The 22618-nt window shown below is 45.3% G+C and overlaps 1 protein-coding gene across 7 annotated transcripts in view; it reads right to left on the bottom strand.

Moving 5' to 3' along the window:
• Window positions 1-589: 589 nt before the first annotated feature.
• Window positions 590-22618, bottom strand: part of fgfr3 (fibroblast growth factor receptor 3) — a 279237-nt gene continuing 257208 nt past the window's right edge. For all 7 annotated transcript variants that reach the window (XM_045723814.1, XM_045723818.1, XM_045723813.1 and 4 more), the window contains 3 exons: window positions 12657-12794; window positions 7503-7608; window positions 590-3334 (listed from right to left, as the gene is read on the bottom strand). In XM_045723814.1, coding sequence (XP_045579770.1) covers window positions 3188-3334; window positions 7503-7608; window positions 12657-12794 — 391 coding nt within the window. In that variant the 3' untranslated portion in view covers window positions 590-3187. The remainder of the gene's footprint in view (window positions 3335-7502; window positions 7609-12656; window positions 12795-22618) is intronic.

Raw genomic sequence — 22618 nt, 5'->3', positions numbered from 1 at the left:
TATTGTTAGCCTCTCTATAGTATTAGCCTCTCTATATTATTAGCCTCTCTATATTATTAGCCTCTCTATAGTATTAGGCACCCTATAGTATTAGCCTCTCTATAGTATTAGCCTCTCTATAGTATTAGCCTCCCTATAGTATTAGGTGCCCTATAGTATTAGCCTCTCTATAGTATTAGCCTCTCTATAGTATTAGCCTCTCTATATTATTAGCCTCTCTATAGTATTAGCCTCTCTATTAGCCTCTCTATATTATTAGCCTCTCTATATTATTAGGTGCCCTATAGTATTAGCCTCTCTATAGTATTAGCCTCTCTATAGTATTAGCCTCTATATAGCAGTATATAACAAGTATAACAGTATAAGAGATTGAAGAATATCTTGGATGAAGAAGACTACTTATAGAACTAGCATGGTAAAACATAATCTTGTACTTAATCTTGTAACATAAATCTTGTAACATAAATAGTAGTAAAGTACATTTTACATTTAGCTATAATGTTACTGAAACCTTCTCAGGTGAGTCCTGTGAATCACTGCTTTGATTTAGTAAAAGTCAACTTTGCAACCAAGGTACGACTCAATAATGTTTCACTCCTTAGATTTACATTTAATCAAACTCAGTTTCTTTGACCTGCTCTGCTCATTAAAATTGCTTTCAATTTTCATACATTCTTTTTTTTTTTTTACTGTAAACAAAACAAGATGGATGAAAAACAAGAGAAATAAAATCTGCCAGTTGTGAAAATAACATTGTTCTGCTGTAAAATAAGTTACAGAAAAATAAATAAAACATCTTTGCTTACAGTACTAAATCCTGAACAAGATTGTTCTAACTTATGAACTACATGTTAAGTCTATAAATATCTTTACAAATATACATGTTAATAATTCAAATAAACCTTTTGTATCACTTTAAATTATTACATGATCATGACAGTGTTTTCCAGATTGCAATGCTTTGATTTTAAAACAATACTTTAGAAGAAACAAATCTAATTTTAAGTACATGGCTGTTGACAGCAATATGATACATATTTGCATTTATATATTTACAATGAAAACTGTTTAAAGATACATAGAAACACCCCCAAATTATATTTCCCTCCTGTTGAAGGTTCTGACTGCAGCTTGGTTCCCATCAGAGAGACTGGTTCTATATTTCCCTCCTGTTGAAGGTTCTGACTGCAGCTTGGTTCCCATCAGAGAGACTGGTTCTATATTTCCCTCCTGTTGAAGGGTCTTACTGCAGCTTGGTTCCCATCAGAGAGACTGGTTCTATATTTCCCTCCTGTTGAAGGGTCTGACTGCAGCTTGGTTCCCATCAGAGAGACTGGTTCTATATTTCCCTCCTGTTGAAGGGTCTTACTGCAGCTTGGTTCCCATCAGAGAGACTGGTTCTATATTTCCCTCCTGTTGAAGGGTCTGACTGCAGCTTGGTTCCCATCAGAGAGACTGGTTCTATATTTCCCTCCTGTTGAAGGGTCTTACTGCAGCTTGGTTCCCATCAGAGAGACTGGTTCTATATTTCCCTCCTGTTGAAGGGTCTGACTGCAGCTTGGTTCCCATCAGAGAGACTGGTTCTATATTTCCCTCCTGTTGAAGGGTCTGACTGCAGCTTGGTTCCCATCAGAGTTTCAAACGGCAGAGACTGGTTCAGATTGCTGTATTGTAGTCCCATTGTGAAATACTTGTGCTGCGTGATGGTTGAGATGATTCAACAGCGGTGAAGGTGAGGGATCTTGGAGTAAAGCACTAACTGTTAATGAACCAGTCACATCATGTTGTTGATTCTGGCTCTGCTGGTATGCTGCACATTTGCAAAAACGAGTTCCCGCGTACTCCATACTCTGTCGTTCACAGAGCTCCACTGAGGAGAGGTAAAGAGACCCAGCCTCCCTGGCAATGACGTTATAGATACCCAGCCTCCCTGGCCAATGGCGTTATAGATATCCAGCCTCCCTGGCCAATGGCGTTATAGATACCCAGCCTCCCTAGCCAATGGCGTTATAGATACCCAGCCTCCCTAGCCAATGGCGTTATAGATACCCTGCCTCCCTGGCCAATGGCGATATAGATTCCCTGCTTTCGTGGCCAATGGCGTTATAGATACCATGCCTCCCTGGCCAATGGCGTTATAGATACCCTGCTTTATTTTTGCCAATGGCATTTTAGATACCCAGCCTCCCTGGCCAATGGCGTTATAGATACCCTGCCTCCCTGGCCAATGGCGTTATAGATTCCCTGCTTTAGTGGCCAATGGCGTTATAGGCACCCTGCCTCCCTGGCCAATGGCGTTATAGATACCCTGCCTCCCTAGCCAATGGCGTTATAGATACCCTGCCTCCCTGGCCAATGGCGTTATAGATACCCTGCCTCCCTGGCCAATGGCGTTATAGATACCCTGCCTCCCTAGCCAATGGCGTTATAGATACCCTGCCTCCCTAGCCAATGGCGTTTTAGATACCCTACCTCCCTAGCCAATGGCGTTATGGATACCCTGCCTCCCTAGCCAATGGCGTTTTAGATACCCTACCTTCCTAGCCAATGGCGTTATGGATACCCTACCTCCCTAGCCAATGGCGTTATGGATACCCTGCCTCCCTAGCCAATGGCGTTATAGATACTCTGCCTCCCAAGCCAATGGCGTTATGGATACCCTACCTCCCTGGTTAATGGTGCACATGTCCTTGTGTCAATCTCCTCCCAGTCCTGTAGGTTAGCGTTAGGTTCCTGTAGGCACTGAATGGTTTGACCTTTCGGATTGTCAATAACTAAAGACAGGCCAAGTACAAAAAAATATACATTTTCATTTGTAAGAAAAAAAAGGTTTTTGGCGGCAAAAAATTGTCCAACCTTCAATGGAAAGAATCTTTAAAAATGTGTCCATTTGAGGATGTATTGCATGCATTGTTCTCTTTCCCATATCTAGAGGAGGTTCAAAGTATGACGCTGAGAGGTGTCTCGGGGGAGTCCCCCCCCCGATTGTCCCCCTCCCCAGATGTCTTTGGGGGATCAGCCCCACCTATAGATATATGTCCTGATTGCCATGTAGGTCTGCAGCAGTTTGACAAGGTTACTCCCCCCTCATTTTGGGGAGGCAGGGTTGGTCAGGGAGGGGGTCGTGGGGAGGCAGGGATTGGTCAGGGAGGGGTTAATGGGGAGGCAGGGTTGGTCAGGGAGGGGTTCATGGGGAGGCAGGGTTGGTCAGGGAAGGGGTCGCGGGGAGGGGGTCATGGGAGAACACAGAGTCATCTCCTGAGGAACAGGTGCTGCTGGAGTCTTGGCAGGTTGGAGAGTACTGCTCAAACGGGACAGACAGGTCCAGGTACTCCTGTTGTAACACAACACACAGTGTTAGAACAGACAGGTCCAGGTACAAACGCTTTTTTAACTATCCTTGTGGGGACCAAACAATTGATTCCAATTCAAAATCCTGGTGTTAGTAATCTGGGGTTAGGGTTAGAAAGTGATCTGAGATTACAGTTAGATAGTAATATGGTAGTTAGTAATCTGGGATTGGTAATCTGGGGTTAGGGTTAGAAAGTGATCTGGGGTTAGTATTCTGGGGTTACAGTTAGACAGTACTCTGGGTTTAGTAATCTGGGATTATTAATCTGGGGTTAAGGTTAGAAAGTGATCTGAGGTTACAGTTAGACAGTAATATGGTGTTAGTCATCTGGGATTAGTCATCTGGGATTAGGGTTAGAAAGTGATCTGAGGTTAGTATTCTGGGGTTATAGGTAGACAGTAATCTGGGGTTAGGGCTAGACAGTTATATGGGGTTAAAGTTATTGGGTTTATACAGTGAGGGAAAAAAGTATTTGATCCCCTGCTGATTTTGTACGTTTGCCCACCGACAAAGAAATTATCAGTCTATAATTTTAATGGTAGGTTCATTTGAACAGTGAGAGACAGAATAACAACAACAAAATCCAGAAAAACGCATCTCAAAAATGTTAGAAATTGATTTGCATTTTAATGAGGAAAATAAGTATTTGACCCCCTCTCAATCAGAAAGATTTCTGGCTCCCAGGTGTCTTTTATACAGGTAACGAGCTGAGATTAGGAGCACACTCTTAAAGGGAGTGCTCCTAATCTCAGCTTGTTACCTGTATAAAAGACACCTGTCCACAGAAGCAATCAATCAATCAGATTCCAAACTCTCCACCATGGCCAAGACCAAAGAGCTCTCCAAGGATGTCAGAGACAAGATTGTAGACCTACACAAGGCTGGAATGGGCTATAAGACCATCGCCAAGCAGCTTGGTGAGAAGGTGACAACAGTTGGTGCGATTATTCGCAAATGGAAGAAACACAAAAGAACTGTCAATCTCCCTCGGCCTGGGGCTCCATGCAAGATCTCACCTCGTGGAGTGAGGAATCAGCCCAGAACTACACGGGAGGATCTTGTCAATGATCTCAAGGCAGCTGGGACCATAGTCACCTAGAAAACAATTGGTAACACACTACGCCATGAAGGACTGAAATCCTGCAGCGCCCGCAAGGTCCCCCTGCTCAAGAAAGCACATATACATGCCCGTCTGAAGTTTGCCAATGAACATCTGAATGATTCAGAGGACAACTGGGTGAAAGTGTTGTGGTCAGATGAGACCAAAATGGAGCTCTTTGGCATCAACTCAACTCGCCGTGTTTGGAGGAGGAGGAATGCTGCCTATGACCCCAAGAACACCATCCCCACCGTCAAACATGGAGGTGGAAACATTATGCTTTGGGGATGTTGTTCTACTAAGGGGACAGGACAACTTCACCGCATCAAAGGGACAATGTATGGGGCCATGTACCGTCAAATCTTGGGTGAGAACCTCCTTCCCTCAGCCAGGGCATTGAAAATGGGTCGTGGATGGGTATTCCAGCATGCCAATGACCCAAAACACACGGCCAAGGCAACAAAGGAGTGGCTCAAGAAGAAGCACATTAAGGTCCTGGAGTGGCCTAGCCAGTCTCCAGACCTTAATCCCATAGAAAATCTGTGGAGGGAGCTGAAGGTTCGAGTTGCCAAACGTCAGCCTCGAAACCTTAATGACTTGGAGAAGATCTGCAAAGAGGAGTGGGACAAAATCCCTCCTGAGATGTGTGCAAACCTGGTGGCCAACTACAAGAAACGTCTGACCTCTGTGATTACCAACAAGGGTTTTGCCACCAAGTACTAAGTCATGTTTTGCAGAGCGGTCAAATACTTATTTCCCTCATTAAAATGCAAATCATTATAACATTTTTGACATGCGTTTTTCTGGATTTTTGTTGTTGTTATTCTGTCTCTCACTGTTCAAATAAACCTACCATTAAAATTATAGACTGATCAGCAGGGGATCAAATACTGTTTTCCCTCACTGTAGTTGTCACTTAAACATAACCATAACCTTAACCTTGACCCAAATCCTAACTATTAACCCTAAACCTAACCCCTATCTGGGGATAGTAATCTGGGGTTAGGGTTTGACAATATAACTGTTAGACAGTAATCTAGGGTTAGGGTTAGACAGTAATCTGGGGTTAGGGTTAGACAGTAATCTGGGGATAGTAATCTGGGGTTAGGGTTAGACAGTAATCTGGGGTTAGGGTTAGACAGTAATCTGGGGTTAGTAATCTGGGGTTAGGGTTAGACAGTAATCTGGGGTTAGGGTTAGACAGTAATCTGGGGTTAGGGTTAGACAGTAATCTGGGGTTAGTAATCTGGAGTTAGGGTTAGACAGTAATCTGGGGTTAGTAATCTGGGGTTAGGGTTAGACAGTAATCTGGGGTTAGTAATCTGGGGTTAGGGTTAGACAGTAATCTGGGGTTAGGGTTAGACAGTAATCTGGGGTTAGGGTTAGACAGTAATCTGGGGTTAGTAATCTGGGTTTAGGGTTAGACAGTAATCTGGGGATAGGGTTAGACAGTAATCTGGGGTTAGTAATCTGGGGTTAGGGTTAGACAGTCATCTGGGGTTAGGGTTAGACAGTAATCTGGGGTTAGTAATCTGGGGTTAGGGTTAGACAGTAATCTGGGGTTAGGGTTAGACAGTAATCTGGGGTTAGTAATCTGGGGTTAGGGTTAGACAGTAATCTTGTGATAGGGTTAGACAGTAATCATCTGGGGTTAGGGTTAGACAGTAATCTGGGGTTAGTAATCTGGGGTTAGGGTTAGACAGTCATCTGGGGTTAGTAATCTGGGGTTAGGGTTAGACAGTAATCTGGGGTTAGGGTTAGACAATAATCTGGGGTTAGGGTTAGACAGTAATCTTGGGTTAGTAATCTGGGGTTAGGGTTAGACAGTAATCTGGGGATAGGGTTAGACAGTAATCTGGGGTTAGGGTTAGACAGTAATCTGGAGTTAGTAATCTGGGGTTAGGATTAGACAGTAATCTGGGTTTAGGGTTAGACAGTAATCTGGGGTTAGGGTTAGACAGTAATCTGGGGTTAGTAATCTGGGGTAAGGGTTAGACAGTAATCTGGGGTTAGTAATCTGGGGTTAGGGTTAGACAGTAATCTGGGGTTAGTAATCTGGGGTTAGGGTTAGACAGTAATCTGGGGATAGGGTTAGACAGTAATCTGGGGATAGGGTTAGACCGTAATCTGGGGTTAGTAATCTGGGGTTAGGGTTAGACAGTAATCTGGGGTTAGTAATCTGGGGTTAGGGTTAGACAGTAATCTGGGGTTAGGGTTAGACAATAATATGGGGTTAGTAATCTGGGGTTAGGGTTAGACAGTAATCTGGGGTTAGGGTTAGACAGTAATCTGGGGTTAGGGTTAGACAGTAATCTGGGGTTAGTAATCTGGGGTTAGGGTTAGACAGTAATCTGGGGTTAGTAATCTGGGGTTAGGGTTAGACAGTAATCTGGGGTTAGTAATCTGGGGTTAGGGTTAGACAGTAATCTTGGGTTAGTAATCTGGGGTTAGGGTTAGACAGTAATCTGGGGTTAGGGTTAGACAGTAATCTGGGGTTAGTAATCTGGGGTTAGGGTTAGACAGTAATCTGGGGTTAGGGTTAGACAGTAATCTGGGGATAGGGTTAGACAGTAATCTGGGGATAGGGTTAGACAGTAATCTGGGGTTAGGGTTAGACAGTAATCTGGGGTTAGTAATCTGGGGTTAGGGTTAGACAGTAATCTGGGGTTAGTAATCTGGGGTTAGGGTTAGACAGTAATCTGGGGTTAGTAATCTGGGGTTTGGGTTAGACAGAAATCTTGGGTTAGTAATCTGGGGTTAGGGTTAGACAGTAATCTGGGGTTAGGGTTAGACAGTAATCTGGGGTTAGTAATCTGGGGTTTAGGGTTAGACAGTAATCTGGGGTTAGGGTTAGACAGTAATCTGGGGTTAGGGTTAGACAGTAATCTGGGGATAGGGTTAGACAGTAATCTGGGGATAGGGTTAGACAGTAATCTGGGGATAGGGTTAGACAGTAATCTGGGGTTAGGGTTAGACAGTAATCTGGGGATAGGGTTAGACAGTAATCTGGGTTAGACAGTTATAGTTATTGGGTTTATAGTTGTGACTTACGTCCGTGGAGGTCATGGATAGAACCCTGTCATGGTCTTCCACCAGTTGCCTGAAGGTAGGCCTCTGAGACGGAACAGCATGCCAGCACTCCCTCATGATCATATACCTACAGAGATACACAACAGTTACAATACAACACTTCCTCATGATTATATATCTACAGAGACACACAACAGTTACAATACAACACAGTCCATACAGGCCACACACAACAGTTACAATATAAAACTCCCTCATGATCATATATCTACAGAGACACACAACAGTTACAATACAACACAGTCCATACAGGCCACACACAACAGTTACAATACAACACTCCCTCATGATCATATACCTACAGAGACACACAACAGTTACAATACAACACTCCCTCATGATCATATATCTACAGAGATACACAACAGTTACAATACAACACTCCCTCATGATCATATATCTACAGAGACACACAACAGTTACAATACAACACTCATGATCATATACCTACAGAGACACACAACAGTTACAATACAACACTCCCTCATGATTATATATCTACAGAGACACAACAGTTACAATACAACACAGTCCATACAGGCCACACACAACAGTTACAATACAACACTCCCTCGTGATCATATATCTACAGAGACACACAACAATTACAATACAACACTCCCTCGTGGTCATATATCTACAGAGACACACAACAGGTACAATACAGCACTCCCTCGTGATCATATATCTACAGAGACACAACAGTTACAATACAGCACTCCCTCGTGATCATATATCTACAGAGACACAACAGTTACAATACAGCACTCCCTCGTGATCATATATCTACAGAGACACAACAGTTACAATACAACACTCCCTTGTGATTATATACCTACAGAGACACACAACAGTTACAATACAGCACTCCCTCATGATCATATACCTACAGAGACACACAACAGTTACAATACAGCACTCCCTCATGATCATATATCTACAGAGACACACAACAGTTACAATACAGCACTCCCTCATGATCATATATCTACAGAGATACACAACAGCTACAATACAACACAGTCCATACAGTCCACACCAACAGTTACAATACAACACAGTCCATACAGGCCACACTAACAGTTACAATACAACACAGTCCATACAGGCCACACAACAGTTACAATACAACACAGACCATACAGGCCACACAACAGTTACAATACAACACAGTCCATACAGGCCACACCAACAGCTACAATACAACACAGTCCATACAGGCCACACCAACAGTTACAATACAACACAGTCCATACAGTCCACACCAACAGTTACAATACAACACAGTCCATACCAACAGTTACAATACAACACAGTCCATACAGTCCACACCAACAGTTACAATACAACACAGTCCATACAGGCCACACACAACCCTCACTGTATGACATATTGTACACCATACATTAAACTCAAAGTGCCTATAAAGGTTATACATGTAACAGGTTAGTTATGTTTCCACTTGCCACTAAATAAATGTGTACTTAATGTTCATGTATACTAATTGGTTGGTTTAATTCAGATGTCAATAAGGTGTTATGTCATTGGCTACACTTGCAGATAAGAGGAGATCGTGAACGTTAAGTCGTCCCAGTCTGCTATTGAGATGCAAACGGTAGGTCATGTTCTGAAATACTATATTGTATTTTCATATGTACAATGTGTACGAGTTCACTGTGTACATTTCCTGATGTAAACACACCCACCGGTCAGTTTATTAGGTACACCACCCCGTTCACGCAAATGGATCGCTCCTACAGACAGTGAGTCAAGTGGCCGTTGCATGCTATATGAAGCAGGCAGACAGGCACTGAGGCATTCAGTTACTGTTCAACTGAACGTTAGAATGGGCAGAACGAGTGACCTAAGCAACGAGTGACCTAAGCAACGAGTGACCTATGCAACGAGTGACCTAAGCAACGAGTGACCTAAGCAACGAGTGACCTAGGCAACGAGTGACCTAAGCAACGAGTGACCTAGGCAACGAGTGACCTAAGCAACGAGTGACCTAGGCAACGAGTGACCTAAGCAACGAGTGACCTAGGCAACGAGTAACCTAAGCAACTTTGAGCGTTGTATGATCGTCGGTTCCAGTGTCTCAGAAACAGCCTCCTGGGCTTTTCACTCGCGACAGCGTTTAGGGTTATCAGAGAACGGTGCGACAAACAAAACACATCGAGTCAACGGCAGTCCTGTGGGGGAAAACAGCTCGATGATGAAAGGTCAAAGGAGAAGGGCAAGAATCGTGCAAGCTAATAGACGGGCCCCAAACACACAAATAACGGCAGTGATGTGCAGAACTGCATCTGGGAACGCACCACTCGTCGGTCCTTGTCACGGATTGGCTATTGCAGCAGACGACCACGCCGTGTTCCTATCAGCTAAACACAAGAGGAAGTGGCTCCAGTGGGCAGGCATGAGATCACCAACACTGGACAACTGAGGAGTGGAAAAATATCGCCTGGTCCGACGAATCCAGGTTCCTGTTGCGTCATGGTGATGACAGAGGCAGGATGTGCCGTAGGCAGCATGAGTCCATGGACCCATCCTGCCTGGGTAATGTTTCCCTGGCACATGTTAGGTCCCTTGATAACAATTGAGCAAACGTTTACGACACTTTGTAGAATCCATGCCTTGAATTCGGGCTGTTCTGGAGCTGAAGGGGGGTTGTACATAATAAATTGGCCACTGAGTGTATACGTATGTGTGTGGTACTTGTTAGATATTGTGGGCTTCTTGTGATGTGTTTTTGTATGTATGATTGCTGTACAAGTGAGTGAGCTAGCATTCTCTAAATGTAATGTATGTTATTGCTGTACAAGTGAGTTAGCTAGCATTCTCTAAATGTAATGAATGTTATTGCTGTACAAGTGAGTTAGCTAGCATTCTCTAAATGTAATGTATGTTATTGTTGTATAAGTGAGTTAGCTAGCATGCGCTATATATAATGGCCACATTAGCTAATACACTGTTGTTGTTACAGATTCATGCTATTGACAGCCATCAACATCACTGAGCCATCAACATCACTGAGCCATCAACATCACTGAGCCCTGCACATCTATATAAGAGTGGCAGGTAGCCTAACGGTTAGAGCGTTGGGCCAGTGAAACCAAAAGTGAAAAATCTGTCGACGTGCCCTTGAGCAAGGCACTTAACCCTAACCTATCTAGTGTATGTGACAATAAAACATATATTAGTGGAGGCTGGTGAGAGGAGCTATAGGAGGACGGGCTCATTGTTATGGCTGAAATGAATTACATGGAACATATCAAACATATAGAAACCACATGTTCCATTTATCCCATTTCAGTCATTACAATGAGCCTGTCCTCCTATAGCTCGGCCCACCAGCCTCCTATGACATGTGCAGTATCAGTCAAAAGTTTGGACACACCTACTCATTCAAGTGTTTTATTTATTTTCACTATTTTCTACATTAAAGAATAATAGTAAAGACATCAAAACTATGAAATAACACATATGGAATCTTGTAGTAACCAAAAAAGTGTTAGATTCTTCAAAGTAGCCACCCTTTGCCTTGATGACAGCTTTGCACACTCTTGGCATTCTCTCAACCAGATTCACCTGGAATGCTTTTCCAACAATCTTGAAGGAGTTCCCACATATGCTGAATACTTGTTGGCTGATTTTCCTTCACTCTTCGATCCAACTCATCCCAAACCATCTCAATTGGGTTGAGGTCGGGTGATTGTGGAGGCCAGGTCATCTGATGCAGCACTCCATCACTCTCCTTCTTGGTCAAATAGCCCTTACACAGCCTAGAGGTGTGTTGGGTCATTGTCTTGTTGAAAAACAAATGATAGTCCCACTAAGCGCAAACCAGATGGGATGGCATATCGCTGCAGAATGCTGTGGTAGCCATGCTGGTTAAGTGTACCTTGAATTCTAAATAAATCACAGACAGTGTCACCAGCAAAACATCCCCACAACATCACACCTCCTCCTCCATGCTTCACGGTGGGAACCACACATGCAGAGATCATCCGTTCACCTACTCTGTGTCTCACAAAGACACAGCGGTTGGAACTAAAAATCTCAAATTTGGACTCATCAGACCAAAGGACAGATTTCCACCGGTCTAATGTCCATTGCTTGTGTTTCTTGGCCCAAGCAAGTCTCTTCTTATTATTGGTGTCTTTTAGTAGTGGTTTCTTTGCAGCCTGATTCACGCAGTCTCCTCTGAACAGTTGATGTTGAGATGTGTCTGTTACTTGAAATCTGTGAAGCATTTATTTGGGCTGCAAATTGAGGTGCATTTAACTCTAATGAACTTATCCTCTGCAGCAGAGGTAACTCTGGGTCTTCCTTTCCTGTGGTGGTCCTCATGAGAGCCAGTTTCATCATAGCATTTCATGGTTTTTGCGACTGCACTTGAAGAAACTTTCAAAGTTCTTGAAATTTTCCGGATTGACTGACCTTCATGTCTTAAAGTAATGACGGACTGTCATTTCTCTTTGCTTATTTGAGCTGTTCTTGCCATAATATGGACTTGGTATTTTACCAAATAGGGCAATCTTCTGTATACCACCCCTACCTTGTCACAACACAACTGATTGGCGCAAACGCATAAAGAATGAAAGAAATTCCACAAATTAACTTTTAATAAGGCACACCTGTTAATTGAAATGCATTCCAGGTGACTACCTCATGAAGCTGGTTGAGAGAATTCCAAGAGTGTGCAAAGCTGTCATCAAGGCAAATGGTTGTTACTTTGAAGAATCTCAAATATAAAATATATTTTGACTTATTTAACACTTTTTGTGTTACTACATGATTGCAACTTTTGACTGGTACTATATATGTATTTATTTGTACATTGTTTTTGCTGTTTCCTATCTACTGTCAGGTATTTACACATTGTATTTAGTCATATTTTTGTTATTGTGATCAATGATGATAAAAGACCAAGTCCGATTTTAATATGCAAGTGATTCATGCTATCGACAGCCATCAACATTATTGAGCCTTGCTCATCTATTGAGCTGTTTTCTATCTATTGTCAGAAAAGAAACTACCGGTCAACTGGAATCCCTTTCTATATTACACAACACAAGAGAGATTAAACATTAATGTTACATTAACATGACCTACAGTTCATGTGTGCAGTTGGCAGGTTTGTCCATGCGGTGGCCCTCCTTCAGCAGTTTGAACAGCTCCTCTACAGGGATGCCGGGGTACGGGGACCCTCCCAGGGTAAAGATCTCCCAGAGCAGCACCCCATACGACCACCTGGAGAGAGGGGAGGCATCACAGATTAGAGGTCAGAGAGCACTGAAATAGTAACATTGTTCAGCTGTCGTCTTGACTTTATATCTTATTAAATACATCCCTCCAAACAAGCCTTAACTCTACATACTGGTAAGTGTATCGTTGTATCAGTAAATTCTCATCATGATTGATGTACCCGCACTAAGGACTATTCAACACTGGTCCGACCAATCGGATTCCACGCTTCAAGATTGTTTTGATCACGCGGACTGGGACATGTAGCCTCAGAGAATAATATTGGCGTATACGCTGATTCAGTGAGTGAGTTTATAAGGAAGTGTATTGGAGATGTTGTTCCCACTGTGACTATTAAAACCTACCCTAACCAGAAACCGTGGATTGACGGCAGCATTCACACAAAACTGAAAGCGCGAACCACCGCATTTAACCATGGCACGGTGACTGGGAATATGGTTGAATACAAACAGAGTAGTTCTTCCCTCCACAACGCAATCAAACAGGCAAAACATCAGTACAGAGACAAAGAGGAGTCGCAATTCAACGGCTCAGACACTAGAAGTATTGACTATTACTGTAACCCGGCCCTACTACTGTATACAGGGCTGTTACTGTAACCCAGCCCTACTACTGTATACAGGGCTATTACTGTAACCCGGCCCTACTACTGTATACAGGGCTATTACTGTAACCCAGCCCTACTACTGTATACAGGGCTATTACTGTAACCCGGCCCTACTACTGTATACAGGGCTATTACTGTAACCCAGCCCTACTACTGTATACAGGGCTATTACTGTAACCCGGCCCTACTACTGTATACAGGGCTGTTACTGTAACCCAGCCCTACTACTGTATACAGGGCTATTACTGTAACCCGGCCCAACTACTGTATACAGGGCTGTTACTGTAACCCAGCCCTACTACTGTATACAGGGCTATTACTGTAAACCAGCCCTACTACTGTATACAGGGCTATTACTGTAACCCGGCCCTACTACTGTAGACAGGGCTATTACTGTAACCCAGCCCTACTACTGTATACAGGGCTATTACTGTAACCCGGCCCTACTACTGTATACAGGGCTATTACTGTAACCCGGCCCTACTACTGTATACAGGGCTATTACTGTAACCCAGCTCTACTACTGTATACAGGGCTATTACTGTAACCCAGCCCTACTACTGTATACAGGGCTATTACTGTAACCCAGCCCTACTACTGTATACAGGGCTATTACTGTAACCCAGCCCTAATACTGTATACAGGGCTATTACTGTAACCCAGCCCTACTAATGTATACAGGGCTATTACTGTAACCCAGCCCTACTACTGTATACAGGGCTATTACTGTAACCCAGACCTACTACTGTATACAGGGCTATTACTGTAACCCAGCCCTACTGTAGCAGGGACACATTCATTCCAAGTCTACACTTTTTAGAAAAAAGTTACTATCTAGAACCTAAAAGGAAGAAGAAGAAACGGTAACTGAATGACAAAGTGCCCCCTTTGAGAGACTAGTTAAGGATCATATCACCTCCATCTTACCCAACACCCCCCTATCCTTCCTGGACAATAGGAACACCTACGTGAGAATGCTGGTCCCTTGACTACAGCTCATTGACAACGCCATAGTGCCCTCCAAGTGCATCAGTAACCTCAAGGTCCTGGGTCTGAACCCATCTCTGTGCAACTGGGTCCTAGACTTCCTGATGGGCTGACCTCAGATGGGCAAGGAAGGCAACAACACCTCCTCCACACTGATCCACTCAACAGCCCGCTCCTGTAAACCTTGTATATAGCCATGTTATTATGACTCTTTATTTTTATTCATTATTCACTGTGTCACTATTTAATTTGTATTCATTTTGTTACCTTTAACTCTGCATTGTTGGAAAAGTAAGTAAGCATTTCACTGTTAGTCTACAACTGTTGTTTACCAAGCTGGTGACAAATAAAATTTGATTTGATTTAAGTACGTGGACACGCATGTCTCCAACTCAATCTTCAAGTTTGCAGACAACACAACAGTGGTATGCCTGCTTACCAACAACGATGAGACAGCCTACAGGGAGGAGGTGAGGGCCCTGGCGGAGTGGTGCCAGGGAAATAACCTCTCTCTCAACGTCAACAAAAAGAAGGAGCTGAACGTGGACTACAGGAGACAGCAGAGAAAGCACGGCCCCATCCACATCAACAAGGCCGCAGTGGAGAGGGTCAAAAGTTTAAAGTTCCTTGGCTTCCATCTCCAGGCCATCAGACTGTTAAACAGTCCACCACCAGCTGGCCTCCACCCAGTACCCTGCCCTGAACATTAGTCACTGTTACTAGCCGGCTACCACCCTGTACTCTACCCTGTACCTTAGAGACTGCTGCCCTATGTACATAGAGTTATTGAACACTAATCACTCGAATAATGTTTACACACTGTTGTAACCATTTTATATGTACGGTACCAGTCAAAAGTTTGGAAACACCTATTCATTCCAGGGTTTTTCTTTAGTTTTTACTATTTTTTACATTGTGGAATATTAGTGAAGACATTAAAACTATGAAATAACACATATGGAATAATGTAGTAACCAAAGAAGTGCTAAATGAATCAAAATATATTTTATATTTGAGATTCTTCAAAGTCGCCATCCTTCGTCTTGATGACAGCTTTGCACACTCTTGGAATTCTCTCAACCAGCTTCACCTGGAATGCTTTTCCAACAATCTTGAAGGAGTTCCCACATATGCTGAGCAATTATTTTCCTTCACTCTGCGGTCCAACTCATCCTAAACCATCTCAATTTGGTTGAGGTCAGGGGATTGAGGAAGCCAGGTCATTTTATGCAGCACTTCATCACTCTCCTTCTTGTTCTATTAACCCTTACACAGCCTGGAGGTGTGTTGGGTCATTGTCCTGTTGAAAAACAAATGATAGTCCCACTAAGCGCAAACCAGATGGGATGACGTATCGCTGCAGAATGCTGTGGTAGCCATGCTGGTTAAGTGTGTCTTGAATTCTAAATAAATCACAGACAGGGTCACCAGCAAAGCACCCCCACAACATCACACCTCCTCCTCCATGCTTCACGGTGGGAACCACACATGCAGAGATCATCTGTTCACCTACGCTGCGTCTAACAAAGACACGGCGGTTGGAACTAAAAATCTCAAATTTGGACTCATCAGACCAAAGGACAGATTTCCACCGGTCTAATGTCCATTGCTTGTGTTTCTTGGCCAAAGCAAGTCTCTTCTTTTTATTGGTGTCTTTTAGTAGTGGTTTCTTTGCAGGCTGATTCACGCAGTCTCCTCTGAAAAGTTGATGTTGAGATGTGTCTGTTACTTGAACTCTGTGAAGCATTTATTTGGGCTGCAATCTGAGGCTGGTAACTCTAATGACCTTATCCTTTGCAACAGAGGTAACTCTGGGTCTTCCTTTCCTGTGGCAGGAAGTACCAGTGACTCACTCAATACGGAAGTGGTCAGATGACGCGGATGCTACATTACAGGACTATTTTGCTAGCACAGACTGGAATATGTTCCGGGATTCATCCAATGGCATTGAGGAGTATACGACCTCAGCCTACCAGACGAGCTAAATGTATTTTATGCTTGCTTTGAGGCAAGCAACACTGAAGCATGCATGAGCGCACCAGCTGTTCCGGACGACTGTGTGATGACGCACTCCGTAGCCGATGTGAGCAAGACCTTTAAACAGGACAACATTCACAAAGCCGCACGGGGCAAGACGGATTACCAGGAAGTGTACTCAAAGCATTCGTGGACCAACTGGCAAGTGTCTTCACTTCTGTAATACCTTCACGTTTCAAACAGACCCCCATAGTCCCTGTGCTCAAGAAAGCGAAGGTAACCTGCCTAAATGATGGCTTTCAAAGGCTGGTAATGGCTCACATCAACACATCATGCCGGAAACTCTAGACCCACTCCAATTCGCATACTGCCCCAACAGATCCACAGATGATGCAATCTCTATTGCACTCCACACTGCCCTTTCCCACCTGGACTAAAGGAACACCTATGTGAGAATGCTGTTCATTGACTACAGCTCAGCGTTCAACACCGTAGTGCCCACAAAGGTCATCACTAAGCTAAGGACCCTGGGACTAAACACCTCTTGTATATAGATCCTGGCCTTCCTGACGGGCCGCCCCCGGGTGGTAAGGATAGGCAACAACACATCTGCCACACTGATCCTCAACATTGGCGCCCCTCAGGCGTGTGTACTTAGACCCCTTCTGTACTTCCTGTTCACCCACGACTGTGTGGCCAAACATGACTCCAACACCATCATTAAGTTTGCTGACAACACAACAGTGGTAGGCCTGATCACTGACAATGATGAGACAGCCTATAGGGAGGAGGTCAGAGACCTGGCAGTGTGGTGCCAGGACAACAACCTCTCCCTCAATGTAAACAAGAAAAAGGAGCTGATCGTGGGCTACAGGAAAAGCGGGCTGAACAGGCCCACATTGACATCGACAGGGCTGTAGTGGGGTGGGTCGAAAGTTTCAAGTTCCTTGGTGTCCACATCACCAACGAACTATCATGATCCAAATACACCAAGACAATCGTGAAGAGGCCACGACAAAACCTTTTCCCCCTCAGGAGACTGAAAAGATTTGGCACAAGAAGTTCTACAGCAGCACCATCGAGAGCATCCTGACCGGTTGCATCAACTGCTCGGAATCTGACCGTAAGGCGCAAGAGAGGGTAGTGTGCACAGCCCAGTACATCACCGGGGCCAATCTTCCTGCCATCCAGGATGTATATAATAGACGGTGTCAGAGGAAAGCCCAGAAAATCGTCAGAGGCTCCAGTCACCCAAGTCAAAGACTGTTTTCTCTGCTACGGCACGGCAAGCTGTACCGGAGCGCCAAGTCTAGGACCAAAAGGCTGCTTATCAGCTTCTACCCCCAAGCCATAAGACTGCTGGAAAATTAATCAAATGGCCACCGGACTATTTACAATGACACCCCCCATCCCTCCATTTGTTTTTACACTGCTGCTACTCTCTGTTTATTATCTATGCATAATCACTTCATCCCTACCTACATGTACAAATTACCTCAACTAACCTTTACCCCCATACACTGACTCTGTACCGGTACCCCCTGTATATAGCCTCCACATTGACTCGGTACCGGAACCCCCTGTATATAGCCTCCACATTGACTCTGTACCGGTACCCCCTGTATATAGCCTCCAAATTGACTCTGTACCGAAACCCCCTGTATATAGCCTCCACATTGACTCTGTACCGGTACCCCCTGTATATAGCCTCCACACTGACTCTGTACCGGTACCCCCTGTATATAGCCTCCACACTGACTCTGTACCGGTACCCCCTGTATATAGCCTCCACATTGACTCTGTACCGGTACCCCCTGTATATAGTCTCCACATTGACTCTGTACCGGTACCCCCTGTATATAGCCTCCACATTGACTCTGTACCGGTACCCCCAGTATATAGCCTCCACATTGACTCTGTACCGGTACCCCCTGTATATAGCCTCCACATTGACTCTGTACCGGTACCCCCTGTATATAGCCTCCACATTGACTCTGTACCGGTACCCCCTGTATATAATCTCCACATTGACTCTGTACCGGTACCCCCTGTATATAGCCTCCACATTGACTCTGTACCGGTACCCCCTGTATATAGCCTCCACATTGACTCTGTACCGAAACCCCCTGTATATAGCCTCCACATTGACTCTGTACCGGTACCTCCCTGTGTATAGCCTCCACACTGACTCTGTACCGGTACCCCCTGTATATAGCCTCCACATTGACTCTGTACCGATACCCCCTGTATATAGTCTCCACTTTGACTCTGTACCGGTACCCCCTGTATATAGCCTCCACATTGACTCTGTACTGGTACCCCTTGTATATAGCCTCCACATTGACTCTGTACCGGTACCCCCTGTATATAGCCTCCACATTGACTCGGTACCGGAACCCCCTGTATATAGCCTCCACACTGACTCTGTACCGGTACCCCCTGTATATAGCCTCCAAATTGACTCTGTACCGAAACCCCTTGTATATAGCCTCCACATTGACTCTGTACCGGTACCCCCTGTATATAGCCTCCACACTGACTCTGTACCGGTACCCCCTGTATATAGCCTCCACACTGACTCTGTACCGGTACCCCCTGTATATAGCCTCCACATTGACTCTGTACCGGTACCCCCTGTATATAGCATCCACACTGACTCTGTACCGGTACCCCCTGTATATAGCCTCCACACTGACTCTGTACCGGTACCCCCTGTATATAGCCTCCACATTGACTCTGTACCGGTACCCCCTGTATATAGTCTCCACACTGACTCTGTACCGGTACCCCCTGTATATAGCCTCCAAATTGACTCTGTACCGAAACCCCCTGTATATAGCCTCCACATTGACTCTGTACCGGTACCCCCTGTATATAGCCTCCACACTGACTCTGTACCGGTACCCCCCTGTATATAGCCTCCACACTGACTCTGTACCGGTACCCCCTGTATATAGCCTCCACATTGACTCTGTACCGGTACCCCCTGTATATAGCCTCCACATTGACTCTGTACCGGTACCCCCTGTATATAGCCTCCACATTGACTCTGTACCGGTACCCCCTGTATATAGCCTCCACATTGACTCTGTACCGGTACCCCCTGTATATAGCCTCCACACTGACTCTGTACCGGTACCCCCTGTATATAGCCTCCACATTGACTCTGTACCGGTACCCCCTGTATATAGTCTCCACATTGACTCTGTACCGGTACCCCCTGTATATAGCCTCCACATTGACACTGTACCGGTACCCCCAGTATATAGTCTCCACATTGACTCTGTACCGGTACCCCCTGTATATAGCCTCCAAATTGACTCTGTACCGATACCCCCTGTATATAGTCTCCACTTTGACTCTGTACCGGTACCCCCTGTATATAGCCTTCACATTGACTCTGTACTGGTACCCCTTGTATATAGCCTCCACATTGACTCTGTACCGGTACCCCCTGTATATAGCCTCCACATTGACTCGCTACCGGAACCCCCTGTATATAGCCTCCACACTGACTCTGTACCGGTAACCCCTGTATATAGCCTCCAAATTGACTCTGTACCGAAACCCCCTGTATATAGCCTCCACATTGACTCTGTACCGGTACCCCCTGTATATAGCCTCCACATTGACTCTGTACCGGTACCCCCTGTATATAGCCTCCACATTGACTCGGTACCGGAACCCCCTGTATATAGCCTCCACACTGACTCTGTACCGGTACCCCCTGTATATAGCCTCCACATTGACTCTGTACCGGTACCCCCAGTATATAGCCTCCACATTGACTCTGTACCGGTACCCCCTGTATATAGCCTCCACATTGACTCTGTACCGGTACCCCCTGTATATAGCCTCCACATTGACTCTGTACCGGTACCCCCTGTATATAATCTCCACATTGACTCTGTACCGGTACCCCCCTGTATATAGCCTCCACATTGACTCTGTACCGGTACCCCCTGTATATAGCCTCCACATTGACTCTGTACCGGTACCCCCTGTATATAGCCTCCACATTGACTCTGTACCGAAACCCCCTGTATATAGCCTCCACATTGACTCTGTACCGGTACCCCCTGTATATAGCCTCCACACTGACTCTGTACCGGAACCCCCTGTATATAGCCTCCACATTGACTCTGTACCGGTACCTCCCTGTATATAGCCTCCACACTGACTCTGTACCGGTACCCCCTGTATATAGCCTCCACATTGACTCTGTACCGGTACCCCCAGTATATCGTCTCCACATTGACTCTGTACCGGTACCCCCTGTATATAGCCTCCACATTGACTCTGTACCGATACCCCCTGTATATAGTCTCCACTTTGACTCTGTACCGGTACCCCCTGTATATAGCCTCCACATTGACTCTGTACTGGTACCCCTTGTATATAGCCTCCACATTGACTCTGTACCGGTACCCCCTGTATATAGCCTCCACATTGACTCGGTACCGGAACCCCCTGTATATAGCCTCCACACTGACTCTGTACCCGTACCCCCTGTATATAGCCTCCAAATTGACTCTGTACCGAAACCCCCTGTATATAGCCTCCACATTGACTCTGTACCGGTACCCCCTGTATATAGCCTCCACATTGACTCTGTACCGGTACCCCCTGTATATAGCCTCCACACTGACTCTGTACCGGTACCCCCTGTATATAGCCTCCACATTGACTCTGTACCGGTACCCCCTGTATATAGTCTCCACACTGACTCTGTACCGGTACCCCCAGTATATAGTCTCCACATTGACTCTGTACCGGTACCCCCTGTATATAGCCTCCAAATTGACTCTGTACCGATACCCCCTGTATATAGTCTCCACTTTGACTCTGTACCGGTACCCCCTGTATATAGCCTTCACATTGACTCTGTACTGGTACCCCTTGTATATAGCCTCCACATTGACTCTGTACCGGTACCCCCTGTATATAGCCTCCACATTGACTCGGTACCGGAACCCCCTGTATATAGCCTCCACACTGACTCTGTACCGGTAACCCCTGTATATAGCCTCCAAATTGACTCTGTACCGAAACCCCCTGTATATAGCCTCCACATTGACTCTGTACCGGTACCCCCTGTATATAGCCTCCACATTGACTCTGTACCGGTACCCCCTGTATATAGCCTCCACATTGACTCGGTACCGGAACCCCCTGTATATAGCCTCCACACTGACTCTGTACCGGTACCCCCTGTATATAGCCTCCACATTGACTCTGTACCGGTACCCCCAGTATATAGCCTCCACATTGACTCTGTACCGGTACCCCCTGTATATAGCCTCCACATTCACTCTGTACCGGTACCCCCTGTATATAGCCTCCACATTGACTCTGTACCGGTACCCCCTGTATATAATCTCCACATTGACTCTGTACCGGTACCCCCTGTATATAGCCTCCACATTGACTCTGTACCGGTACCCCCTGTATATAGCCTCCACATTGACTCTGTACCGGTACCCCCTGTATATAGCCTCCACATTGACTCTGTACCGAAACCCCCTGTATATAGCCTCCACATTGACTCTGTACCGGTACCTCCCTGTATATAGCCTCCACACTGACTCTGTACCGGTACCCCCTGTATATAGCCTCCACATTGACTCTGTACCGATACCCCCTGTATATAGTCTCCACTTTGACTCTGTACCGGTACCCCCTGTATATAGCCTCCACATTGACTCTGTACTGGTACCCCTTGTATATAGCCTCCACATTGACTCTGTACCGGTACCCCCTGTATATAGCCTCCACATTGACTCGGTACCGGAACCCCCCTGTATATAGCCTCCACACTGACTCTGTACCGGTACCCCCTGTATATAGCCTCCAAATTGACTCTGTACCGAAACCCCCTGTATATAGCCTCCACATTGACTCTGTACCGGTACCCCCTGTATATAGCCTCCACACTGACTCTGTACCGGTACCCCCTGTATATAGCCTCCACACTGACTCTGCACCGGTACCCCCTGTATATAGCCTCCACATTGACTCTGTACCGGTACCCCCTGTATATAGTCTCCACATTGACTCTGTACCGGTACCCCCTGTATATAGCCTCCAAATTGACTCTGTACCGGTACCCCCTGTATATAGCCTCCACATTGACTCTGTACCGGTACCCCCTGTATATAGCCTCCACATTGACTCTGTACCGGTACCCCCTGTATATAGCCTCCACATTGACTCTGTACCGGTACCCCCTGTATATAGC

The sequence above is a fragment of the Salmo salar genome, chromosome ssa09 (assembly GCF_905237065.1).
Source record: "Salmo salar chromosome ssa09, Ssal_v3.1, whole genome shotgun sequence".
Lineage (NCBI taxonomy): Eukaryota > Metazoa > Chordata > Actinopteri > Salmoniformes > Salmonidae > Salmo > Salmo salar.
The sequence above is the reverse complement of the archived record's forward strand: the minus strand, read 5'-3'. Positions and strand labels throughout refer to the sequence as shown.